This window comes from Nycticebus coucang, chromosome 6 (genome assembly GCF_027406575.1).
Source record: "Nycticebus coucang isolate mNycCou1 chromosome 6, mNycCou1.pri, whole genome shotgun sequence".
In the NCBI taxonomy this organism is placed as follows: Eukaryota; Metazoa; Chordata; class Mammalia; order Primates; family Lorisidae; genus Nycticebus; species Nycticebus coucang.
In genome coordinates, this window is record NC_069785.1 from 125,476,949 (window position 1) to 125,504,811 (window position 27,863).

The 27,863-nt window shown below is 47.9% G+C and overlaps 1 protein-coding gene across 2 annotated transcripts in view; it reads left to right on the forward strand.

The window, feature by feature from the left end:
* GRIK4 (glutamate ionotropic receptor kainate type subunit 4) overlaps window positions 1–27,863 on the forward strand; it is a 465,962-nt gene that overhangs the window by 396,300 nt on the left and 41,799 nt on the right. For both annotated transcript variants that reach the window (XM_053595472.1, XM_053595471.1), the window contains one exon: window positions 24,426–24,539. In XM_053595472.1, coding sequence (XP_053451447.1) covers window positions 24,426–24,539 — 114 coding nt within the window. The remainder of the gene's footprint in view (window positions 1–24,425; window positions 24,540–27,863) is intronic.

The window sequence follows — 27,863 nt, forward strand, 5'->3', positions numbered from 1 at the left end:
AGATATGGGATAGGAGCAGGAAAGGGCTCACCAAGGAAACAGTGGTTGAGCAGAGCATTGAGGATCAAGAAGGATGTCTTGGTACAAAATGATACTCCAGGAGTGGCAGATGCTGAGTGCTGTGGAGGCCACTTGGGAGGGGGCGGAGAACAGGGCTGCAGGCAGGAGCTGGTTGTGATAGGATTGATATGTTTGGATATTTAAGTCATGTCCAGAGGGCTAGAAGGAGATATCCAAGAGCAGGTGGTTTGTCTGTTTTTTTCAAAGAGGGGAGTGACATGATTGGCTTTGGTTCCAGAAGGTTACTGTAGCGGGCGAGAGAGCCCCGGACTGGCAGTGGGAAGGCCAGCTGCAGCTTTACTAATTAGGCAGCTGTCTGTGATCAAGAGGATGGGAGGGGGCCGGGATTAGGCAGCAATCGTGAGGATGCCCAGGAGAAGATGATAGCAGTGTCCAGATTTTAGCAGCTACGCCCAGGACCAAGTGCGTGGGCAGCTTCCTTTTTCACATTGGCCTTTAAGCATGGGTTAAGGTGATCCTGCTTCTCAGGGGAAGAGGGATGAGCTCTTTGACCCTGGGAAATGTCCTTTCTGGAATGGCTTCTTGAGATACCCATGCCAAGTAGTGATTCCTACATGCAACTCCCTGAGACCTCCAGTGTGGGGGAAAGGAGGAAATCCATCTTGTCTGGCTCATTATTCACAGACAGTTGTACTTGAGAATAAAAGGGCCAGAGCCTTGGCCTTCACCTTGGCCACAACCACCTTCCTCTTCCTTTCTCATGAGTCCCCCCCTTTACAACACTGCCTCATTTTGAGGTCCCTAAATGTTCTTCTCTGTCACTGGAGTCCTTTCACTCACCTGACTGCAGCCACTGTTGCTTTCTTCTGAGATGACCATGTCTGCTACCCCACTGCACCAGACTCTCCTGTCTTTCCCTCCCTCTGGGATCTGTCCCACTCTCCCATGCAGGAACGAGGTGGACGGTCCCCAGGAGGTTGCAGCTGGGCCTTCAGTTCTGCAGCCTTCCCTCTCTTGCTGAAGCCCAATGACACCCCACCTGCTTCACTTGAGAGCTTCCCAGTGGCTTCAGACTGTCCTTCCAGGGATTCCTGTGGCTTCATAGGGGATCAGAATGAGGCCTTGTCTGCTCCACATACTTGGCCACATCTTTTCCTAGTTCAAAGCTGAGTCATCGGGAGGAAAAAGAGGAGAAGAGGGAAGAGGCTGATAGTTCCTGACGAGACCTAGTGCCATGTGGGACCCTCACATGGCCCATGAGGCAGGTTCATGACCCCATTCAACAGATGAGGGCGTGGAGGCTCAGACAATTGATAACTAATCTGAGCTTAGTCACACAGCAAGTGCCAGAGCCCAAACTCAGACCCTATTTAGACCCCAACTTCATGTTGCCCTCACTGTACCAAGGGGACGTGTGAGAACAGGTGGCTGAGCCAAACGGCGACTGAGGTTGCATCTTCCCATTTGCTGAAAGAATGGGGAGGAAGGAACGGGCTGGTCCAGCAGAATGGTAATACAGGAGGTGGCTCTGAGTGGCCAGTTTGAAAGGGACACTGGCAGACCTTATGTCTTCTACCCCCTTCTCTGGAAGGTGGGTGCTGTTATGACCTTAGCCTTTGTATAGACTAAGAAGACAGAACCCTGAGAGGCTGGCATCTGGAAGTGTGAGGATTTTAAACCAGACCCCGTTCCTTTAGGAAATTTCCCACTGAAAGAGCAGACAGATGTAAGCAGAAATCATTTTAACGAAGTCAGCTAGGCCAAGCTCTCTGTTGCTAAAGTCCATCCTACCAAGTAGGTAGTAGGTGGGATAAGTGACTTGTGGTCGGGGACCACTGCGACGGATTCTTAGTGGAAGTAGGACTGGCGGCTCCCAGAGGGACAACGTCGTATCTTACTCATCTTGACATCCGTTTGCACCTAATGCAGTACCTGACACACAGGAAAATGTTAAATACTATGAGCACCTCTAATCCGAGAAGCTGATATTCAGACTGTCCCGACATCTGAATACCTGGAGTGCCAACATGATACCACACGTGGAAAATTCCACACCCCTCCTTGGGACAGTCTGCAGTGAAAATACAGTCAAAACTTAATTTCATGCACAAAAAATTTAAAAATTTATAAAATTACCTTCAGCCTGTGTGTCTAAGGTGTTTATGGGACATACATGAACTTTGTATTTAGACTTGGGTCGCTTTCTCAAGATATCATTTTTTATATATGAAAATATTCCAAAATGCAAGAAAAAAAAATCTAAAACTGGAAGCCCTCCTGGACTCAAGCATCTCTGATAAGGGCTACTCCTATTCCTTTAAATCACATAGGATGGTGTACCTGTGCCAAGTAGTCCTTGTATAACCCAGGGAGAGCTTCCTCAGCAGGTTTATATCAACCAACTGTCAGACTAAGGCTTAGAATAAGATCAGCCTTTTGGTTTATTAATCAACAGTGATTTAACACCTGGTATGCGTCAGTTACTGAGCTACAGGTGTGGGCTAAAAGGACCAATCCAGGTGGGTTCTGTCTTTGAACACTTATAGACCAAGCAGCCTGAAGGTAGAAGTCCACGCGTGTAAAAGAAACATTCACAGGCCTGAGGACATCAATGGGGGATCCAGAGCAGGGCAGGAGAAAGGAATGATGTGTAACAGGCCCGTGAAAGTACATGGCTTCGATCTCTATTTCCCAGAAAGCAGCCTGGAACAGTTCTTTCCCTGGGATCACAGGGCAGGAGCCCCCGAGAAAGCCAGCCGCAGCTCTGGCAAAAGAGCTCAGTATTTTGCCTGCCTGCCTGCCTTTTGGTGCCTGTGTTCGTTGTTTTTTGCTGAAGGAGTGGCTAGGAGGGATCCTCAAGGGTGCGAAGTTCAGTTCCGTTCAGAGCTCTTTCAGCAGCTTCAGATCGGGAGCTCCTTCAAACTCCATGGGCACCTGCAGGCAGCCTTGGAAAGTCGTCAGAAGGCTCACGTCTTGGGAATGATTTCCACCTTCCCCACTGAGTGCCAGCTGCTAAGGGGAGTGGAGGGTCTGCAAAGGAAATGAAAATGTATGAATTAAAGGAGTCTGATAGCTTTCTAAGAGATCGGCTTGCTGTTAAGCAGAAGAGACAGACAGCAGGGAACTGATTTGGGTCAGGGGCAGGGGAGGAAGCTGCAGACAGTGGTATCTTAATGTCTTCAAAGAAAACTCTAGTCCCGGTTGCCCATCTGCACAGGGGAGGTGAGGACATTACTTGCAGGCTCAACCAAGTAGCAGGCATTTGTCTGAGATCAGGGACTCATTCCAGAGCTCCATTTCAGCATGTGGGGTCCTAGCCACTGCCTTGTTCCCCAGAGGACGTTCTCACTTGCCACCCAGTTTTAGGAATTCAACTTCTGATTGTTCCCCAAGCCTGAGTCTCTGAGGCTGCTCAACTTGCTTCTTGTAACTCTATCCTCTCCATGAGTAGGAATCCCATTCCTGCACCTGGGGCTATTCCCCCTTTTTATTCTACTCACGTACTGTCCATCATTTGCCAATCTTTCCTGCCCCTAGTTGCATTGATTTCACATTGGCTGTGGCCTCAGGTTGAATAAAACACAGTTCTTACTTTCACAGACCTCATAGTTTATGTATGTATAACCTCCAAGTACAGTTGTGCAGGATGCATGCTGTGCAGGGGTGAAAGAGGCCTGAATCCCTGTCCTCACTACTCACCAAGCATGTGTTCTCAAGTGGGGTTGTATCCACCAATAGGCTTTTTTCCCTACAGAGTTGCCTCTAGCTTACCAAGCCATGTGCCCCCTAAGTCTGCTGGGAAGCTCAGTTGTTTTTTTTGTTTGTTTTTTTTCTTTTCTTTTTTTTCTTGTAGCTGTATACATTTGTTTGTTTTTTTGTTTTTTCTTTTTTTTTTTTGTAGCTGTATACATTAGTGCAATCGCCTGTACCCATTCTAAGATGCACCATCGATGTGGCCCCACCCATTACCCTCCCTCCACCAAAACCTCCCCCCTCCCTTCCCCTTCCTTGGCCCTTTCCCCATAGTCTTGTGCTATAGTTGGGTTATAGTGGGAAGCTCAGTTGTTGTAACTCATACAACGGCCCCAACTAAAGTGGGAATGAGGCCCTGTACATAAAAACAATTTGAGACCCTAGCATGTGGTATATGTAAGACAGAATTATGTGCAAAATTCTACAGGAGCAGGAGAAGAAGGAAGTACTTTAGCTCGAGGGAGCCAGGCAAGTCTTCAGAGCAGAGCTAATGATAATTGTTGCTACTGTTTATTGAATACCTACTATACCTACTATAGTATAGTATAGAATACCTACTATAAATACCTGCCAGGCATTTATCATGCCTCGTTTGCTCTTTATACAACAGTCTTATGAGATGAATATTATTATTCACATTTTTTTTTTTTTGTTTTGCGACAGAGTCTCACTTTCTCGCCTTGGTAAAGTGCCATGGTGTCACAGTTCATAGCAACCTCAAACTCTTAGGTTCAAGCAATCTTCTTGCCTCGCCCCCCCCCCACGCCCCCCAAATAGCTGAGACTATAGGCACCTGCCACAATGCCCGGCTATTTTGAGAGACAGGGTCTTGCTCTTGCTCAGGCTGGTCTGGAACTCCTAAACTCAGGTGATCCACCCACCTTGTCCTCCCAGAGTGCTAGGATTATAGGTGTGAGCCACTGTGCCCGGCTGATTACTATTCTCATTTTATAATGAAGACACTGAGGTTGACTTCAGCTTAACAGAGAGGCTAACTCAGGGTCACTCAGCTAAGAAGTGATTGATCTAGAATTCAAAGCTGAGCCTGTCTGGCATCAAAGTCCACTGTCATTCTGACACACTGGGGTGCTTCTCAGGGAAGCAACAGTCAAGTTGGACCTTAATAGACAAGTAGGAATTTGACCAACAACAAAGGGAGAAACAGTTGCAGACAGAGGGAATTTGTGGGGTCTGACATGTTTAAGGAACACGAATAGTGTGATGTGGCCACGTCCAAGGTTGAAGAGAGGTCAGTAGCTTGAGGTGATGCTGGAAAGGCAAGTCTAGGTGAGGTTGTAATGGTCATCGCAAGGAGCTGGAACCATCTAAAAATGTCTCCCCACGGATGTTTTTAAGCAGAGAAATTATACAATTAGATCTTTAGGGTAGAAATAAACTCTAGAGCAATGGTTCTCAAAGTGTGGTCCTTGAAACAGCAACATCAGCACCATCAGGGATTTGTCAGAAATACAAATTCTGAGGCCCCATCTAGACCTACTGAATCAGAAACTCTGGTGTGGGGTCCAGTAGTTTGCAATTTAACAGGCCTCTGGGCAATGTTGGTGCATGCTCAAGTTTGAGAACCACTGAGGCCCGAGGCAGCTGGAGTTTGAGAACTGCTGATGCCCAATGCAGTTTAGAGGATGGATGGAGTGGGGAAAAACTAGAAGCAGATAGACCAGTGTAGAGGCTGCTGAATAATTCAAAGGGGAACTTGAGTGATGGCAATGGCAGTGAGAGTCTAGTGGTGATGGATTAAAAAGGCATTTCAGAAGCAAATGGACGGGGCTTGGTTACTGAATGGGGAGACAGCAGGGACTGCAGGCTGATCCCTGCTCTCTGTTTGGGATGACAGATGAGGAAGTCATTAGTGGCACATAGGAAGATGGCAAAGATAAGGCGTAGATGACACGGGTACAGGATTTCAGTAGGAAAGACGGGTGAGGAAGGCCAGTGAGAGGGCAGAGCCAGGCCTGAGCTCCATCTGGAAGTTGTTGGCAGTGGAGGCAGTGGTAAAATTGGAGGAATGTGGTCACCCCTGTTCTCACACCCTCTTCCCTCCCTGCTGGTCACCCCAACACAAATCCCTACTCTGTCAGTTATGAGACTTGGACAGGTCACCCAGCCATTCTGAGACTTCCAGTGTCTTTTTTTTTTTATTTATTATTATTATTTTAATTAGATCATAACTGTACATTACTGCAATTATGGGGTACAATGTGCTGATTCTATATACAATCCAGAATGTTCACATTAAACTGGTCAACCAGTGTCTTTATCCTCAAAATTGAAATGATGGAACCCACCCCGAGGTTATCCTGAGACAACCTTCATGGACATTCAGTGCGTGTTAGCGCTGCTCTTCTCCTTCCCTCCTCTTCTAAGGCTCTCTCTGCACCACCTGCGCTGGCCTGACACTCCATCCTTACACACCCGCACGTGTCTGCCTGGTCCCCCATGCAGTGATCATCTAGGCACCCGGCCTTCCCTCCCACAGACTGGCCTGGCCGTGCCGCATCTGGAGACCACAGCAGCGTAATTCCTCAGCATAGAACTGGGGCTCACATACCCAGCAGCCTCCCAAGGTGACAAGCAATGATGGTGGCCTGCCGCACTGTCCACAGCTCCTCTCTTCTTGCCCTCTGCAGGCAAAGGGGACACAAGGAGCAGAAATTCCCTCCAGGGTGGGAGTGTCTAGGCTGCCTCTTGTTAGGTAGCAAGGTAGTGGCTGTGGTGGCAAGTCCATGTGTCCTCTTGGGCTTAGAGAAAAATATTTTGAGTTGGAAGTCAGAATCTATCCTTGAACCTTAAATTAGTACCTGAATCTTCCTGGGCCACCCTTGTTTCTCCTGTTATAGGAGCATAACCATTTCCCCTAAGCCCTGCCTTTCATCAGCCACCATTTCACCAGTGTCCTTTTGATCTGGAGAAACTGGCCAAGGGTCCCAAAGTCCTGCCTCCCATCACTCACCCTCACCACGGTGCTCCCTCTCTCCTGGCCTTCTCTTGGCTCCTTGGATAAGGCACACATACTTCCAGCATGTGGCCTTTAAATTGCAGGTGGGGCTTGCCCTTCCTTCTACCCAAAACCTGTCTCCCCAAGTCTCCGATCTCCTGTCCCATCTCATTATCTACATTGAAACCAAGTGCCGCCTCCTCTGAGCAGTGTTCTTTTTCTGCCTCCTAAAGGATCCCCATGTTTGCCAGGCGCTTTCTACCACATTACCCTGTTTTATCGACCTCAAAGAAATCATTACCATCTAAAATCAGCTTGCTTACTGCAGGACTGTTTGTTTATTGTCTGTCTCCCTTAGCTAAGGTGTCCGTTCCCTGAGATCAGGAGCATGCATCTTGTTCATCCCTCTGCTGGTCACATCTGCGGCAGGCCCCAGCGTGCAACAGCTCTCAGTAATTAAGGCATAGATGGGCGGACGGATGCTGTGAAGGCAGGTGTGAGAGAACTAACCATTACTCTAAGCCCTTGACCCCAAGGAACTTAGAGTCTGGACAGAACAGCCCAATGCTGAGAACAGGTTGTAGGTTTGGGGAAGATCATCTTGTCTAGCAATAGGGGAAGCACAACAGCAGCCCAGATGTGCTGGTGAATTCAGCAGGTGGGGCTGCCCTTGCTTGGTAGCCATGGGCCTAAACGCTGTTCCTGTAATCCCTACCCTCCCCCCTGGCCCTCCCTGGCCAGGCCTCCAGCTCGCCCTACTGCACGCTCAACCCCACTCCACTTCCCATAGCAACATTATTTTGTTTCCATGGGCTGGGACGGTCCAGGTTTTGTTAACTGGCTCTAAGATTGACCTCCAGTTTCCTGTTTTGTTCCCCAAGTCACACCAACTCTCTTTTCTCTCTAAGCTTTAGTTGGCCTACCTGGGCATCTCTTCAACCCTAACACACACACGTTTATAGCCTAACTGCCTTGAGAATAAATCTCCCCCATAAAGCTTGCTGGCTTGGTCTTGAGTTGGTATGTTGGTGAGGAGAGGTGACAGCAGGCGGAACAGTGCAGCGCCCACACTGCCCATCTGGACTTCTCCGTCATCGCACCCAAGACTCCCATGCACTGTGTTCAACTTTGTGGCTTCAACGTGACCTTTTGCTTGTCCCTTGGCTGGAAATTGCTCCAAAGATAATAAAGGGCATGTTTCTACGTGCCAGATGGTACTAATCATTGCATTACAAATGTTATCTCATTTAATCTTTCAATAACCTTACAAAGTAAGTATTATTGCCTCCCATTTTAGAGATTATAAAACTGAGGCTCCAGGGTTAACCAATCTGTCCAAAGCCAGGTGGCTGGGAAGCGGCAGAATGAGGATTCAAACTCGGATTGGCCCACCGTGTGTCCTCCTCATAGCTGTGCAGAGTCGTCACCGCGTCTCGCTTCCCTTGTGGTACCTCAGTGGTTCCTGCTGCTTTAGCTCCGTGCTCTTCTGCTGACTTCAGGCTCTTCCCATTCTCTGCCTAGTCATGAATAAAGAGCCCTGGAATTTAAAAAATTCCAAACATGGCGCTTTCCCCTGCCCCCTGACCGTCCCCCACCAGAAGGTCTTGTGGTGCTCTGCACGCTCATGGCCTGGCCTGGCCTTGCTGGCTCTCACCTCCTGGCCGGCATCATTATATGCTCTGTGGAGCTATGCACAGATGATTTTTCTTATCATCCTATAGCCTGTCTGGAGCAACCGACATCCCACCAGTTGTCAGCATGAGAGCCAGGCCTGGCTAGTCATGCCAGGGTGGTGTTGGCGGCTAGGGAGGCAACCATCGGCTATTCTATTCCACCCTTTCTAGAACATGTGGGATTATTCCTTATCTTCTGCAGCCCTCAGATAGGCTTCCTTGCTTGATGACAAACGTCTTTCCCAGCTACACTGACATTTGCTATTTAGGCAACAAAGGCCCAGATCCTTTGAAATGGCAGCATGTAGTCTGGTCAATGAATCTGGACTGTGCAGAAGACCCTTATCAGACAGATTCATGTCCAATCCAGGAGACACCCTGAACAGACTGGCCGTGTCCTGGATGCCAGCACAACAGCAGACCAGCCTGTGGCTGGCTGTCAGGGAGAGGCGAACAATGGGACCCAGCGGGAGATAAAAACAGAGGGTAGGTGTGGTCAGCACGTCCAGCACAGGCACATGTAGTGTCAGTCCAGCCTACGGTGAAGGGGAATCAGTGGGAGCAAATCAGGTGGGAGGGCTCGGCCTTAGAAAACCCCCCAGGCAGAATGGCACCGCCCAAAGCAGAGGCAAGGGCTCTAACACTCAGGGAAATGGAGAGAAGTGTCTATCAGTCAGGGGCAGCGTGGTAGTAATAATAGCTACGAACATATATTGAGCACTTACGCTAAGCTAGGCCCCGTGCATTAGCGCATTTAATCCTCACGACAAACCCCTAAAGTAGGAACTAATATCATTCATACCTTACTCATGAGAAAACAAGTTTAGAGAGGCTAAGCAACCTACCCGAGGTCACACAGCAAGCCAGAGGCAGACTTAACCCCAGGGTCCTCTGATGGCTTCCAGGGCATACTCCTGGGTAGCTCATATAAAACACTGTGAGGGCATTGCCACTGAATCTGGGACAGATTGGTCCCCCTCGTTAGGATTTTAGGACCTTTCTAAGGTAGATCTGGCAAGTCTTGGAGGGTGAGTACAGCTCCCAGCAGGGAGGTAAAACTTCCCCCAGGGCTTTGCCTGGTGTTCACAGTAGGCAGACTTGGCTCCCTTGAGAATCTCACAATCTGTTCAGCTATTTGGACCAGACAAGGGATCTGGACTGTTCTCCATCCCAATGTAAATAAAAATCCAGTTAGAACATCCAGATGTTCATTTTACCCCTTCTTGAATTAGAAGCCACCCAGATGTGTGAACAGAGTACACAGGAGACTGGCGGTGCCTGAGCTTCCTCTCCTGCACGTGTGAGGCCACCACTGTTAGCAGAGTCCCTGCGGCTCCCTGCGGCTCCCTGTACTTTCCAGGCTCCGCACCCATGGAATCAACAGGGTATTCGTGGAAGGCCTGATAGTGGCCTTCTACTTCTACTTGGGCAAAGCACTCAACTGAAACAAAATATTTTATTGAACTAGACATACAGAAAAGTGGACAAATCATAAGTGTCAGCTTGGTGAATTATCACAAAGGACATCCCTGTGTAAGCCCCATCCAGGTCAAGAATTATAACATTACTTGCACCCTGAAGACCCCTTAGTCCCCACCCATCCCCCTTCCCCCTTTCACTCTCTGCCTCCTCCCTCCTCTCCAAAGGCAACCATGATGGTGAATTTAACACCACATAACTTTGTTGAGGCTCATTTCCCTCATCTGTAAACAGGACATGGCTGACCTTAGGGCTTGTTGTGGGGCACAGATACAATCTGTGAAAAATAACTTTAGGGATAGTATTATTGATGGACATACGAGCCCTGTCAATGAGGAAGAACACTGCTCTGAAGAGCCTGGATACACTTCATCACCCAGGAAGGCTGGTCAAAGGTTTACGATGATGTCTCCACCTCTCTCACGCAGAAAATGGCAGGGATCTCTGAGAAAATGCCCTACTGCCCTTTGCAGTGGTTTCGACTTGTGCACATACTGATGAGATGTGAGAAGGAGGCCAGATGCCATCCGCGTCATGGGGTGATTGGTCAGACCCCCGCTTGCCCTCCTGGGGTAGCGGGGCAGCTCGGGCCGATCCTTGGGGCTGAGTCTGGGCTCGCCTCCCTTTTGTTCAGCAGGGCTGGGGGCAGAAGCTGGATTAGGAGGGGCAAAAGGGAAGTCCTGGACATTCCCTGTGGCTGTCAGCAATGCTCTCAGCAGTTGGTACTTTATTTCACCCAACAGAAACAGTCCTAATGACAGGCCTGTGAACCACACCATTCCTAATTACAGGGCCGACAAGTGGGCGGGAAAGTGAAAGACAGCGCCATTGGATGGTGGAACTGTCAGGTTCCTCCAGCAGCAGAAGCTGCTGGCCTGAGCTTGCCTGAGGGAGCTTTGCACAGGCCCCTGGACAGGCCTGGAGCCCATAGCCTTGTGATCGTGTAGGGCTGGCTAGGTCAGTGCAAGACCTTATTCATGAGCTTGGGGCTGCCACTGAGATCCCCACCTGGGTCAGTTAGCCTTGCTCAACGTCAGTGCCCCAGGCTGTGTCCTGGACCTTACCCAGCTGCTTAGGGACGGGAGACTGGCAGGAGAGGGAGCCTACGGGTGGACATTCAGTGCCTCTTCCCACATGGCCCGTGGATGACTACATTGCCGTGTGGGCTGGAAGTGTATCAGTAAAAGGGACATTTGGATTAGAAAGGAGCATACCCTCCTGAAAACTCAGATAGGACGCTATTTCTTTTCCTTATCTGATGTGTAGATTATTGGTCAGTTGTAAAACCAGGTATGATGGCAATGGCAGTGGTGGCAGTGACGTGGGGAGGTAAAACTCAAGCTTCTCAGGACTTCCCGGGGGACACCGTAAGCTGCCTAGACTCGAGCTCTCAGTTCTGTTTCTCTTTCACATCCCAGCTATGTAAATACATATATAATACATACTGGTTTTCCAAATGTGGCACTTTGTACTCTTTTCAAAACTTACACTGAATTTTCTGTAATAATCCTTTTAAAAAATAACAACATTGAAGTTAATCCTTTAAGTTGTAATAAATGAATGGTAAACTGTCTCTTCCAGAGCTATTCCTGTGTTCTAGACACTATTCTAAGCGGTTTTCACTTATTCATTCATTCAACCACTATAACATATATATTATCACTGTCCCCATTTTCCAGATGAAAAAAACTGAGGTACAGAGAGATTAAGTAACTTGGCTAAGATTATGTGGCTCAGCTGGCACTAGAGTGTATGCTCTTAGTCAAAACACTACACTCCAAAATTGTTTTCCCATTTGAGAGCTAAGGTAAGAAAATAGTATTAACTGGGCTCTTCTTTCTTGGGTTCATGTATTCATTTGATTGTTCTTTCATTCAACAAATATTTATTTTGTGCCTATCATTTTCCAGGCATGGTTCTAGACTCCTGAGATACCAGGTATATGAGGCAGACAGGAGGAGGTCTCTGCCTCCCAGAGATTGCATTCTAGACAAATCAACAGGTCAATCAATAAATAAAAGAGACAGTTTTAGATTTTGATTCTTTCTGTGAAGGGAAAAAAGCAAGGTAATGAGCCAGAGAGTGTTGGGAGAGGGGTCCATTAGATGGGCACTCAGGGAAGGCTGCTGGGTGGCTCAGTGTCTGAGCTGGGATCTGAACGCTGAGAAGCAGTGGCCAGGCCAGGCCTGGGCAGAACATTCGTGGAGGGAAAAAGAGTAAATGTGTAGATCCCAAGGTGAAAGTGACCTTGTTATGTTCAAGAACCAGTCGGAGGTGTACAAGCTAGCTCAAGTGTGGTGGTGGCTGCAGGGCGCCCATAGGCCATGGGGAAGAGTTAGGATTTTGTTATCTGCAAACTAAGCCAGGGGTCTGAAAGTCTAAAAACATAAAAGAGAAAAGTTCACTTCTATTTTTTTCAATTCAAATGGAAATAGAATGGTTCTTCAATTATGAATGTGGGCCACAGACCTTAGTGGCATTAGCCACACCTGTGACTCTGTCACTGATGGTGTTATTGTAGTGTTCTTCTTAGCCCCACCTCTAGCTCCGACTTTGTAAAGCAGCACACATGTCACAAAGCCTGTAAAAATATTTTGATAATGGGGCGGCGCCTGTGGCTCAGTGGGTAGGGTGCCGGCCCCATATACAGAGGGTGGTGGGTTCAAACCCAGCCCCGGCCGGGCGCTGCAACAAAAAAATAGCCCCGGCCGGGCGCTGCAACAAAAAAATTGTGGTGGGCACCTGTAGTCCCAGCTGCTCGGGAGGCTGAGGCAAGAGAATCGTGTAAGCCCAAGAGCTGGAGGTTGCTGTGAGCTGTGATGCTACGGCGCTCTACCAAGGGCGATAAAGTGAGACTCTGTCTCTACAAAAAACGTATTTCTATGTAATCCTTCAGAAACGTTTTACAATAAGTGGTTAACAGACATCACCAGACTGCGGAAGGGGTCGGTGGCTTAAGAAAAAGATGGTGGCAACACAGAGGGGACGACACCACCTGCTTTAGCTTTTCCAGAGACTTTTCTGGCTGCAGGGGAGGAGGAGCATCTACATGCGAGCTCCAAGGCCTTAACCCTCATACAATAATCACAAGAAGCAGGCATTATTTCACCCACGTTAGAGATGAGGAGACTGGAGCTCAGATTGCAGGCGGTAAGCTCAGCTGGGGAACGGGATTCAAATGTGTGTCTGTCTGACCCCAAAGAGCCAGAAGGTCTGTAGGCCAGTGAATGGGAGCCCCCGTAGAGAGGTCAAAGATAAACAGAATCCAGCACCCACTTGGCCTTGTGACCCCGCCAGGGCCTCTGTGCCACATGACTTCACCCACAGAGGAGCTGCCAGCCCCTCCTTTCCTTAACTCTGGTTCTTTCCTGAAATCTGCCCTCCTAGGCCAAAAATACAGCCCTTATGCTGAGCCAACTAAATATTTCATGGGGATTTTAATTTAACTCTAAAGAAATTCATCCAACCCTGAGAGTAGACTGTGACCTCGAGAAATAGCACCAGGGAGCACTTGGACCTACAAATGACCTTGCCACTTCCCCAGGAATGTTAATACTCTTCTGAGCCTCTCCTATTGCTGTGACTAGGCTCGGCCTGGTGAACACGGACGGATCTACAAACACAGGCTCACGCTGGTTTGCAGAGACTCTGGCTGGGCCCCCTCTGAACAGGAAGCAGGTCTTCTTTGGGAGTTAGAGGTGGCGGGCTGGGTTGATAGTGTATTGGCACACAATTGGGGGCTGTTGGCTATTCCCTTATCCTTATCCTGCTCTGCAAGAAAGGAGAAGTGGTGGGCTTGGCATCAAATATCCAGTCTCCCCTGTGGGCCAGGACAACACACATTTTGCAGGTTCCATGTGACCCCTAACAGTTCTCCTCTGCCAGCCCACGGCGGGCGGAGTGGGCAGACAGCTGACTCATGTAGCAGGAGAGCAGATGTGTGTGTCACCAAGGCATGTTATTATGAAGTCTAAATGATGAGTCCTGCCGATGCACACATGAGCCAGGAGTGGGAGTGAGCCTCCCCGACTCCTTCTGATCCATTGCCCCAAGCTGGCAGCTCCGGTGACCCCAGCGAGTCACAGCAAGTTCCCTGGGCATCTCAGTAGGTGGGGGTGTGAGTGGGAGGGAGAAAGACGCCCAGCAGGTAAATTGATCAAAAGACAGGAAGTGAGCAGAGAATCTAGTTTGAAATGGGCTGAGATGCAGATGTTATTCTATACAACTGCAGGAAGCAAAATGACAGGGGTGGGGGGGCTGGCGAGCATGGGGAATCAGTTCCTCTGGCTCAAGCTGGGCCTGTCACCTCCATCCCTTGGGGGGATGGGGCTGTAATTAACACCCCTCTGCTGACAGCTGCCTCAAGCAGGGGAGAGTGGTCCTTTCTCATCTGCTTGGGGCCCCCAGTGACACTGTCCAAGGTGTTAAAGGAACAGTGTCTGGGCTGGGGCAAGAGGAAAAGAGAGCCCTCTAGTGGGGATTTAGGGCTTCAAGTCTTCTTCAGGCTGGAGGATGGGCACTGTGATTGTGTCCAGAGCATGGCCTGAATCTGTTTCTACTGTTCCAGCTTCCTAACAAAAATCCCTCCTGCGTACAGACATCTGTCAGAAATCTGCCTGATTCTGCTGCCAGCAAGAAAAAGCTCGAGGGCGGACCACGCCTAGGGGCCTCCTGCCCTTACTTGGCAACGTTAGCTGCACAGGTTGTTAGTTAGGCACGTACTGTGTGTCCACTTGGGGAAAGAAAGCCACTGGTGCCAAAAAGGTTGGGGACTGCTGGCATGTGGCACAGGGGTGGTACGGGCAGTGCCTAGCTCCTTTGGCAACTGACAGGAGGGAGAGCTGCTTCCTGAGAAGCTGATCAGAGAAGATTTTATGGAGAAAGCAAACTTTGAATGGACCTTGAAGAGTAGGTGGAACTAATATTTAGGCTGTTTGCGTGCAGTAGATATAACTGCAGGAGATCAGCTGAGCTAGCCTGGCTGGGGGTGGTGGGAGAAGAGCGATGGAGATAGGGATGAACTTGCAGGAGGGGAAGACCATGAGGGCCAGACTCCCAGGCAGGAGTCCAGAGAAGTGGGAGTCATGGATTATTTTTTAAGAGAGAAGATGTGTATAGTCACCATGGTGTAAAAATGAAGTCTTCTCGAAAACTATTATTAATCATCACCATTTACTGAGCACCTACTATATGTTGGGCAATGTGCCTTGGCATTACTTGTATTTGCTCATTCATACTCATAACAGCCCTGGGTTGGCAATTATTATTTCTATTTTTCAGATGAGAAAAGTGAGCTAGAAGATATAAAACCTCCCCAGTGTTACACAATTAATACCTGGCGGGGGTGAGACGTGAACCCAGTTTGGTTTGATGCCAGTGGTGCGGGTGATGTCACAAAACAGAGCAGGTGGAGGGAAGGAGAGCTGGGTCCTTGACATTGGCCTTTTTGAGGAGGGCCAGGCAGGGGCTGGAGAGGATGACCAGCTGGGAGGCTTGGCAAGACGGGAACCGAAAGCACACCTGAGTCATTGTAGCACAGAGGTCATGGTGACCTTGGCTGGAGTGGCCTTGGTGGAGTGATGAGGTGGAGACCATATTACCTGGAGGGTGGTGGCATATGTGACAAGGAAATGGGGAGAAAAGTGAAAAGGGCCATTGCTTGCTTCTCTCTGATCTGTTTCTCTTCACTAGAGCTAATTGAATTTCTTGTAAATTTAGGATGCAGCCTCTGAAACCAAACTGCCTGGGTTCTGAATCCTGGTTCTGCCACTCACATGCTGTGCAACCTTGGGCAAGTTACTTAACCTTTCTGTGCCTCAGTTTTCTCATCTGTAAAATAGGGATGGTGAGGTTTTGTGGATACTGAGTGAGGTAATATAGATAAAGGGCTTAGTTCTGGGCCTGACACACAGGAAAGGATATAGGTGATAGGAAGGTTAATGCCACAAGTCCTAGCCTGTAGGACATCCACTGTGTAAGATACTTCAGGGCCTGCTGCTTGCTCCCCAAGGCATTGCCTCTTCTGCTTCCCGCCCCGTCTCCATCCTCACTCTACAGCTAGCTCCTTGGCCCTGTGGGCTCCAGCCACCCTGGCCTTCTGCCAGCCTCTGGAAGGCACTGAGCTCCCTCCTGCCTCAGGCCCTTGACACATGCTGTCCCTTCAGTGGGAATGCTCATGCAGGCCTCACAGCTAGCTCCTGTTTAGGTAGCTGAGGCCAATCTCGGGACAGCCTTCTGTATCTCCTGGGCTCTGTCACACTCCTGCTCTGCCGTTCTGTGTGACTCCCTGTAACACTTAGCAAGGGTAGAGTTTTACAAATTTTTTTTTTTTGAGACAGAGTCTTACTCTGTCACCCTCAGTAGAGTGCTGTGGTGTCACAGCTCACAGCAACCTCAAGCTCTTGGGCTTAAGCCATTCTCTTGCCTCAGCCTCCCCAGTAGCTAGAACTATAGGTGCCCGCCACAACGCCCGGCTATTTTTTGTGGCAGTTGCCACTGCTGTTTTAGCTGACTGGGGCTGGGTTCAAACCTGCCACCCTCGGTATATGGGGCCCATGCCCTACCCACTGAGCCACAGTCGCCACCCTACAAATAGTTTTTGACAATCCAATGACTGTCCACCTCCTCCACTAGTCTATAAGCTCTCTGCCACTGGGGACCAGGCCTGTGTTTGTTCACCAGAGTATCTCAGAACCTCGCACACTGCCTGGCCAGGGCAGAGAATCAGTAAAGAGCAGTGAGGTTACACTGGGCTTTAAGGAGGAGTGAGTACAGTGGGAGGGGGCGGAGGACACTGTAGGCAGCCCCGCTCACTCCGAGATCCCCCTTTTGAGGGCAGGCTTCCTGGGGGCTGCAGTGAGCACCATAGCCCCTGCCAGTCTCATCCCAAATCCTCAGTTGGGGCCAAAAGTGAAAGCCAGACTTTCTGGTCTCCAGGCTCCTTCCTGTCTAGGTGCTTATGGATAATGCCAGCCTCATTTTCACAGCCTCAGGCTGGGCCTTGCTTGGAATTCTGTTAGCCTTTCAATATACAGGGGATCTCCAGAGAAAATTACTTTGGAATGAAGATTTCCAGGAATGCTCAGTACAACCTTGTTTTGTGTTGCATTTTCTCATTCCAGCTGTAGCCTCCCAAGCTTTCCAGAGTTAGGTAACACAATTACAGAGTTAAATAAATGATAGCGGAAAATGCCAGGCAATCGGCAGCCGGAGCAGCGGGTGGAACAAGATGTGTGCAGGCCTGGCTTGCAAAGCAGCAGAAAGCTGCTGCCATAGGGGCAGCAGACGGCTCCCCAGGGGAGAAAGGTGGTGGGAGGAGACTGGATAAAGGTCAGAGAGGAAAGGTCTAGAAGCTGATCAGGGGCAGCATAGTGCATCTGAGAGGATTAAGGAGGGAGGGAGGGAGGGAAGAGAGGGGGGCACATTTAATCTGCTCTCACCAAAGGAGAATCTGTAGCTAAGAAGAGGCTGTACGGCCCTGCTCGAATGACTAAGTTCCCAGGCTGGGCATTTTAAGCTTCTCTCTGGAGTTTTTTCTGAGGCTCTCCTGCACCTTTGGGGAGCCCACCTCTGGCAGCTGGTACCTCAGTCTGTCTCCTGTGATCATTCACGCGGCTGTGACAATGGGGCAGTGTGGGTCTGCAGAAACAATCACACCCCAGGCGCAGGTCAAATCCGTACAGCTCTGGGTGTGCTCCAGGTCACCTGGAAAGGTCAGCAGGAGCCTTGGGAGAGTGGCCAGTACCGCGCACACATACAGCAGGCCTGGGTTAAGATCTGTTCCTGAGACCCTTGCTGATGTGGTCATCATTGTCAAGTTCATCCATCATCAACAGCAAACACTTATGGATACTTCCTTTGAGCCAGGCCCCAAGTGCAGCATTTCTTGGCAATTGTCTCATTCGCCTTCTCTGATTCTAGGAGGTAGGTACTTTTATCATCCCCACTTTACAGATGAGCAGAGGTGTAGAGGAAGTTAAATGGCTTGCCCAAGGTCACACAGAGGTTAGGAGGCAGAGACCAGACAGGTCTGTCTCGGCCGCTCCATCTGCTGCCCTCACAGCTCCTGGTTAGTGTGGCACACTGCACACTCAACATGGTTTATAAGGCTCTGCTGTGACTCTCACATCAATAGGCAGGTATTGCCCCATTTTACAGCTGAGAAAAACAAGTCCCAGAGAAGATAAGTGAGTGGCACAAGGACATATGGTGGGCAAGAGGTAGAGACAGGTCTCCTGACCCACCCATCCTCTTGTTACGGTGGCTGTGGGTGACCGGGGTGGCTAGGCGTGGGAGGCAGAGCAGGGGCAGCTGGAGGGCAGAGTAATGGTGCTGGGGCACTGCTGAGTGGGAGGGAAAGAATTTTCCCTCAAAGCGGGCAGCAGCTGTCTACAAGAGAAGCAAGGGACCCAGGAAGGCTTCACCGCTTCCCATGGCCCCAGGTCTGGTGCTGTTGTCAGGGAAGCAGGGTGGAAGCAGCAGGCCCCAGCTGATGCAGACCAGAGAGCTGCTGAGAAGACGCAGCCTCCTCCCAGCCAAACCCAAGTCCCAGGAGAGGAGCAGCGGCCACGCCAGGCCTTCCAGCTTTGATAGCAGTGGTGGCGTTTGCATGACCCCTATTAATCTCCATGAGGGAAAGGAGGGTGTTTTCGAAGTCACCTCCAGGCTGACTTCTGTCTGGCCTCCCCTTGTAAATTCCACAAACATCTAGGAGATAAAGCAGTGGCTCTCTCAGAGGCAGAACAGAAAGCTCTTCAAAGAGCACTTTCAATCGCACATTGGGAGGAGAGGAGGCCTTCCTCTGGGAGGGAATGCCTTGATACGGCCTCCTGCGTGTGCACATCCCCTACGACATGGCTGTGAACACGGGATGCACGAGGGACTCTCTCCCAGCCCTTCATAGCCTTCTCCCAGCAACCCTATGCTCTGGCCCCGGGGGTCCTGACCTTCTCTGGTTTCCCACCCCCTGGGTTATAGGTGCCTGTTTTGTTCCTTTGGATGGTGCAAAGGTGTTGTGCCTTCCAACCTTTCTGGATTTCTTTCCTTAAAATAAAATGTCCTTGCCTTGGGTCCCTGTCAGCTGCTGCTCTTTGCTGACTAGTCTGGTAAACAGTTTCCTCCTCAGAGCATTCAATACTGCTGACTGCCGTGGTCTTCTTAAGCCAAGCAGAGACCACTTACACGAAGCTCTACCTCTGTTAGCCTGGCAAATGAAAGCTTGGCATTTAGCTGGGAAAGAGCTAAGAAAGCATCTTGCTGCACTTGTTCATTTTACAGTTGAGGAAACCATTCCAGAGACTGGAATAACTTACCAGAGGTCAGGTCATGATGAGGTTGTGGCCCAGTTGTGAAAAGAGCCACGTTTGAAGTTTCTTTTTAATAAAAAAAAAAAAATTACCTATATATACAGAGGGTGCCGAAGAATGTATATGCATTTTAAGAAAGGAAACAAATTGTATTAAAATTGTAATACTCAGTATATACCAATCATATTTGTTACTATTATAATTGCATAAGTCGAATGTGAGTTGAGTATCACAGTTTTAATACAGTTTCTTCCTTTCTGAAAATGTGTGTACTTTTTAGGGCACACTCTGTTTTTACTTAAAATCATTCAGAAGGTCAACAAAACAGCTGTAACTTTTCCCCCCAATTACAGAGCGGTATTCAGTTAACAGAACAGCAATTATTTCATAATTCATCCGAGACAACCGAAGATGAAAAACTGCTGTCCCCATGTATAATTAATTTGTGCTGGGCATCAACAAGAACCTGCCTTACATGTCCATGCGGAGTTACAACCCCCATCCTGAACCAGGTCAGAGCCATGCACACGGTCAGTGGTGTGTTAACTATACTAAAAAAGATGCTGTACAGTTAAAAAACAAATTTTACACAACTTCATATTTCTGTATTTTTTTTTTTTTTTCAATTTTTGGCCAGGGCTGGGTTTGAACCCACCACCTCCAGCATATGGGGCCAGCGCCCTACCCCTTTGAGCAACAGGCACCGCCCCACATTTCCATGTTTTTTCTTTAAAAGGAGAGTGGTATATAAAGGGATTAAATGCTTTACAGTAGATGAGAAAAAAGCTGCTGTAGGACCAACTTACATCCTTTTCCTCCTCCTCCCCTCCTCCTCCTCCTCCTCCTGGTCTGCCTCTTTTTCTCTGTTCTTGCTTTTGTCAGCCTCGATTCCCTTTTTGGTGCATTAGGCTTTCCTTCAGCTTGGTTTGCAGCAATATTCTTTTTGCATTTTTCCCTCGGCTTCGCGGCCTGCTTTCTGTAAGGCTACTGTCAGCCCCAGCGGTCCCCCACATCTCTCCCAGTTATCACCCTGCATAGGCCAGGCGTTCTCCTTTGATTTGGGGGCGATACTCAGAAGAGAACAAGAAAAAGGCTGAAGGAGGCCTCTGGGGCGCACTGGGATCCTTGAAGTTCTTTTTTCTTTCCTGTTTAGGAGAGATGTAGGTTTTCCTTTCTCTTTCATAACGGGCCTTGCGCACCTTTGCCGTGCCTTTAAATTCTCCTTTCTCTTGAGCAGAAATGGCCTTCCACCTCTCTGAGCACTTCTTAGAAAACTCCGAGAAGCCGACTGAAGCACCTGGGTGCTTCTTGTGGTCTTTCTGGCAAGTTTGCACGAAGAATTCAGATGATATTTGGCCTCCTGCTTCTCGGGCTTGCCCGGCGTGTTTACTTACCTTTCCTCAGCAAGGCACAGTCACCCTGTGCCCGTCCAGCCGTCTTTGCCTGGTGTTGCATCAGCAGAGCTCAGAATATTTTAGTGGTTATGAGAGCAGAAAGCACACAGTGAGGGTCAAATCTTCTGATGTCCCGTCCCCTGCTCTTTCCACTGGAGAGTGTGCCCCTGCCCCAGGGGCCGGAGAAGCAGAAGAGCTGGGAGGAGCCATCCTTGTGCTCCCCTCAGCCTCCCACACCAATGATCCCCATGTGTTTGTAGTCCCAGCCTCCTTTCTTATTAGTTTGGTTTCATAGCACATCATCTCATCTGAAGGTTGCTTTATAGCATAATTATCTTTGTAACTAAGGTAAAATAAAGTGAATGCATATCTTTTGGAATAATCTGATCCCACATGATTGTGGCTGATACCCCACTGCTTTGAAGTCAAAATAGATAATTTTAATTTTCTTTTTTTCCTTTTTTATTTTATTTATTTATTTATTTTGAAACAGAGCCTCCCTATGTCGCTCTGGGTACAGTGCTGTGGCGTCACAGCTCACAGCAACCTCCAACTCTTGGGCTTAAGCGATTCTCTTGCCTCAGCCGCCCATGTAGCTGGGACTATAGGCACCTGCCACAACATCCAGCTATTTTTGGTTGCAATTCTCATTGCTGTTCTAGCTGGCTGGGGCCAGGTTTGAACCCACCACCCTTGGTATATGGGGCTGGCGCCCTACCCACTGAGCCACAGGCACCGCCCCAGATAATTAATTTTCTATACTGAGTCAGTTTAATATAAAAAACAACCACCATACACCTTCCACTTTTTCTTTCTTTTTTTCAGTCCATCACTGTCCTTTTCCACTCCCTTCGTTGCCTCCTCTGTCCCCAACTTCCTCTTGCTTGGGGACAGAAGAGAGACTGGGGCTGGAGGGAATGTGTCCGTGATGTGGGCTTGAGACAGTTTTTCTGTTGGTTCAACTTGGGTAGCATCTACTTGTGAACCCACAAAAGTGTCTCGTCTGAGCTTGGGACAAACTTCCTGGGCACATAGTCAGTCTACATGCAACTAGGGAAGAGCCCTAGTGGTGGGAGACTGTCCGTTTCCAGATGTCTCTCCATATGAACATGTGGAATTCTGGCATAATGTCATTGTTGGCCAACTTTTATAAACTTGTGAATTGACTTTCAAATTTTAATCCAAAGTTTGCCTTTTTGGGAGGCAAGCTGGATATGGGGGAAGAAACTTCAGAGCAGAGTTTATTTATTTTGGTTAATTGATTTGGATTTTTTGTTTATTTATTTTTTTGAATCTCACTCTGTCTCCCTGGGTAGAGTGCCATGGTGTCATCATAGCTCACAGCAACCTCAGACTCCTGGGCTTAAGCTATCCTCTCTCTCTCTCTCTCTTTTTTTTTTTTTAATTAAATCACAGCTGTGTGCATTAATTCACTTATGGGGTGCAATGCGTTGGTTTTATATACCATTTGAAATATTTTCATCAAACTGGTTAACATAGCCTTCACCACATTTTCTTAGTTATTGTGTTAAGACATTTATCTTCTATACTTAATAAATTTAACATGTAAACCCTTGTAAAATGCACCGTAGGTATGGTCCCACCAATTACCCTCCCTCCAGCCAACCTCCCCTTCCCCTCCCGTCCTTCTCCTCTTTCTCAAGCAATCCTCTTGCCTCAGCCTCCTGAGTAGCTGGGAATACAGGTGCCCACCACAACACCTGGCTAGTTTTTCTATTTTTAGTAGAGTGGGGTCTCATTCTTGCTCAGGCTGGCTTGAACTCTTGAGCTCAAGGGTTCCTGGCTGCCTTGGCCTCCCAGAGTGCTGGGATTACAGGCGTGAGCCACTGTGATCAGCCAATTGATTTGGATTTTTTTCCTTTAATGACCAGAAAAAGGGCTGGGTGCTGCTGTGTGTTTATCTCTTGTTTATTTCATTTTTTCTAATCTTTGCTTCCCTTTCTTCATTCACACCATTTAACTAGTTTCCTCTTCTCAGTTTCAGGCAGGGCATGCTCACGAAATTTATAAGCTGACTTCCCGTCAGTGCTGCCATCATGGAGGGCTGAGGTTCTGAAAGGACCAAGTGAAGGCGCTAACGATCTTCTAACCAAAACTTACTCTCTAACCCGAAGGTTGATTCACTCAACAGCAGTAATCAGTGCACTCACGGAGAAATACAGAATGAGTCGTCCACATTTTCTATTTTTTTATTAAAAATCTCTTTCATCTGCACTCTTCTTTCTTTTAAGGATGGTCCCACTTTATAAAGCCACGAGTTTGGCAACCTGTGCTGATCATGGGACTACTTTGTGGGCTGGAATCTGCACTGGGAAGGGAGGACTGGGGTTGAGACGTAGAAGAACCTGACCTTTGCCGTTGGATTTATCCTTCCTATACACAAATCATGATTCCCTTGTGTGTAAACTGGGAGCCAGCATGTCAGTCACCCTAGTCTCTTTGCAAAGATTTAGAAAGAATTAAGTGTGCATGTGCGAACATGTACTCTGTACTTATTCAGAGCTGACTGGCCTGTTCGTGGCTTGTTGGGTGACACTTCCCTTTTCCTAATTTCTTTTTTCATCTTTTGCATCCATCTTTCGAAGCATTAGAAAAAGGAGTTAATTCATGGGAGGCCAGTGTGAGATAGAGTGCCTAGGTTAGAAAACGCAGCTCTTAACTATGAGTTAAGAATTAGATGATTCCAATGCAGGTGGCTCCATGGACTGTATTTTAAGAACCGCCATTAGAAACTGTTAGGAAGGACTCTAGCACACGTAATTCTACAGCCTCACTTTGTGGATGAGGTTAACCCCAGAGAAGTGAGGTGACTAGCATAGGTGGGTCAGTTAGTTAGTTAGTTAGGCCAAAGCCGGGACTGGAACTGAGCACCAGCTCTGGGTTTTCCCCTCTGCCCCATGTGCAGGAGAACAGACCAGTAGGAAGTGGACTTGTGTCCAACAGGATAGATTTAAATCAGATCCAAGAAAGAACTTCCTGACAGAGAAGAATAGTGAGGAAGCCGATAGCATCTTCTTTCCCAGAAGGCCTTAATTTGGACCAGACTGTCATCAAACACAGGCATTTGAGTACAATCTGGAAGCAAAGAGAAAAGAATAAAACCTCTTCACAGCACGCTCTGGTTATTTTACATTAGCAGGATCAGAGATCTTCCTTACAGTTCTGCTGATGGCACCTGAATTTTAACCCAGACACAGCAATTTAAGTGGTGGCCAGTGGTCGAGGAGGCCTGAACTCCAGCCCCAGCCCTGGCAAGGGTGACCTTGGTGACTTTGAGCCTCTTGCTCGATTTCTTGGCTACTTTCTCACAGTGAAAGCCAAGGGGTTGAATTAGATTGTTTCTAGTTTCGTGGTTCCAGCATTTCTACCCTTGATTATAACTCCCCCCCACCAAAGTATCTGACACACACGAGGCACTCAGCAGGGTTTTTTGACTGAACATGTGACTAAGTTGAATAAACCCTACTCAGTATTGAGAACCCAGGCACACACCCTATCTGCCAGTTTTCCTCTCGTGAGCTCTTCTCCTAGGACCTTTTGAGACTGTATCTGAACAATCTGGCCATGATTCCCTCTGTTTTAAAAATTATTTATGTATTTAAAGGGATATAGCCACAAATGAACACGAGTTACAGCTTCAATATCTATGTCCTTTAGCAAGTGATCATTCAGACCTGGGATGGGCTGTGTCCACTTCAAGTCACCTGCTGATCTTAGAAACCAAAACAGAGTCACACCTCTGTAGCGACACCCTCTGGTCACAACCCTCTGTGCCGCATCTCCCAGGGTCACCCCACTGATGAGCTCTCCGTGTTCTTTTCAGAAAGCAGATCTGGCTGTGGCAGGCCTCACTATCACGGCTGAACGGGAGAAGGTGATTGATTTCTCTAAGCCATTCATGACTCTGGGAATTAGCATTCTTTACCGCGTTCATATGGTAAGAGACTTATTTTATAAGCATTTATGTCATTAAAGTTATTTGCATGCAAACACTGAGTTATATGGTAATAATGAATGACTCATAGAAATATTTAGATTTCAAGACTTAAATGCAAATGTGCTGGGCTATTTTTTTCTCCCGTCAGCTGCACGAACTTGAAAACAAGAGAGATGGAAAAGTCATGCTGTGGGCTTTCCAGTAAAAACTGCTTCCGCTTCACTGCCTAGTGAAGGCCAAGAGCAAACATTCAACACTTGGCACACAGTGTGTCTGCGATTGGCCCCACTGGTCACTTGCTTCCTTCTGGGCCTGCAGCCCAGATAAGTCACCCCAGCATTCTTAAGAATGTTGCCAGCTCCCAAGGCTCCTGTATTCACTCTGAGCATTACGTCTAGTGACAGAATATAGACTCTTTTCTCTCTTATCTGTACTGATGGATAAAGAGTCAATAATCCAGCATCTTTTATACCTGGACTGCCCTTTCTTCTGCATCCCCCTACTCTACCCCCCAAAAAAGACTTCTCTAGCTAGGTAGGACCCCCATAGGCTTCATGGTATGGAAGTGACCCCCAAGTGTACTGGCTAATAGGAGGAGCAGAGAAAGAGCAGCCTAGCTGGGTTCCATCCACCAGGTGCATAATCATTAGCCGACTTTTCCTGGTTTACCTTCCAGATCAGAAAAGCCTTCCGCTCCTCCTTTCATCCCCGCTGGTGCTAAGAGCATCATAGGGATTTCCCCAACTCACTACTCACTTCCAGGGTCCACAGTTCAGCTGCCGTGGTGTACTCCAGGATGTAAACTGTACCATGAGGCTGCTCGCCAGGGAAGGGACCAAAAGGTCGCCCTACATCCCTGCTGAAGAAGTGACCCCTTCTCAGGCTCCCAATCCCACCCCTAGAGAAAGGGGTAGTGTGCACCCTGCAACACCAGCCTGGGCTCCCAACCCTGCCATGTGGTTGAATCGTGTTATTGGTTGAAATAAATTGTGTCCCCCCTACCCCCTGGCAAGCCAATATATACGTTGAAATTCTAACCTTCCGGACCTGTGAATGTGACCTCACTTGGAAATAGGGTCTTTGTGGATGTAATCAAGTGAAAATGAGGTTGTATTAGATTAGGGTGGGCCGTAATCCAGTGACTAGTGTCCTTATGAAAAGGAAATTTGGACACAGACACATAGGGGAGAAGGCCACATGAATTCAAAAGCAGAGACTGGAGTGATATATAAGCCAAGCAACACCAAGGTTTGCCAGCAACCTCCAGAAGCTGAAAGAAATGAGGAAAGAGCCTGTAGAGACAGCCTGGCCCTGCTAACAGCTTGATTCCGGTCTTCCAAACCCTATGGATACTCTAAATTGGATTGGTGACCAAGTATTTCCTACCATGCAAAAACCTACGTCGACATGAGTTTACCTGCAGTAGTTTCTGGGGCATTAAGTTTTATGTGTCAGCTTGGCTAAGCTATATTGTATAGACATCTGGTCAGCCACTAGCCAGGTGTTGCTGTGAAGGTATTTTGTAGATAAGACTAACGTCTGCAATGAATTGGCTGTAGGTAAAGGTGATTCCCCTCCATACTATGGGAGGGCCTCATCTAATCAACTGAAGGACATAGCAACCCAAACTGAGGTTTCCTGAAAGGGAATTCTGCTTTAAGTCAATAGCACAATACATGATCTATGTATTTATGACTTAATAATAATAAAAAAAAGTCAATAGCACAGAAATCCTGCCTGAGTTTGTAGCTTGCTGGTCTCCCAGACTTAACTAGCTCCCACAATCACACGAGCCAGTTTCTTATTGGTTCTGTTTCCTCTGGAGAACTCTAACTGATAGAGTTTTCCAATCTGGTTGAGATTCCAGCCTCCAGGACTGAAGCACCAGTGGGCCACGTAGCTGCTCACATTCAGATCTGACTTACAACAGGGGGGCAAGCAGAGTGAAAAAATGAGTGCTGGAATGAACAGCGTACGCTAAGCAGAACTGACAGTTTATACATTTATTCAACAAATATTTATTGAGTACGTTCTGGGGGAGAGACATTATACTTAGAAAGTACCAACAAGTCAGCCGGGGAGAGAGCAATCCCAGATGCATTAACCCAGAGGAGACCTGGTGAGAATAAGTCTGAGATGAACTTTGCCGTATCTGAAACAAAAGAGGCCTTAGCAGGAACTGCTCCTGCTAACACATGAGTGGTCCCTGACCTTTTTGGCACCAGGGACTGGTGTCATGGAAGACAATTTTTCCAGGGCTGGGTAGGAGGATGGGGATGATGTGGGCATGATTCAAGCACATCATATTTATTGTGTACTTTATTTCTATTATTGTTACATTGTACTATATAACGAAATAATTACACAACTCACCATAATGCAGAATCACTGGGAGCCCTGAGCTTGTTTTCTTGCAACTGGACAGTCCCATCTGGGGTGATGGGAGATAGTGACAGATGAAGCTTTGCTCCCTTGCCCGCTGGTCACCTCCTGCTGGGTGGCTGGTTCCTATCAGTCCACCAGCTGGTAGCAGGGGGCTGTAACATTATTGACTGGTAGGGTTCACTATGAGAGCTTAAATCTAAAATTATATGGAGAAGCTCTCTCTAATATAATAGTGTTAAGGTAACAAAATTAAATACAAATGTTTGTTATTTTGTGATTTTTCTCTAATTGATAGTTATTGGTGAGCAAAATTATGGTCATTTTAATCTCCTTTATAATCTACAAGGCTCTAGAATCTCTTTCCTACTTCTGTGTCTGTGAGGTCACCTGACTGATGAGTAATTGTCACTAAAGACTGAGCATCTGGTGGCAATCAAACCTGTGTGCAAAAGTAAAAATAATTAACTCAAAGTATAAACGTCTAGTTAGGAATTATTGCAAATGCCTCCAAAATAATAAGTGATGGCAAATGTGTCTCTGAAGTCTGAAGTTAACCAGAAATAATTTGTGAATTTCCAGCAATCTAAGATGATCTAGGCTTTTTCATGGACATGGGTCATCAAGAGCTCACTGTGGGGCTATTTTCCTTCTTCCCAACATCAGGGGATAATCTCTGCTTCTGCTCAGGCATCCCTAGAACCAAAATAGGAATGTTTGGCTCTTTTTACCACCTACTCCCTGCTACTCACAGGCTAGCTAAGGATTCTGGCTTTGGCATTTGTTACAACAGTAATCCATTCTGCTTTCTCAAACTCTCTCTGTTCCTAGCATCCAAATCACCATTTTCTCTTGGTATTCCTTGTGCATTTCTGGTTAGTGCCTTCTCATCATGCCTGTTGGCTCCTTTCTCTCCTTCTCTCCCTTCTTTCTTCTCTCTCC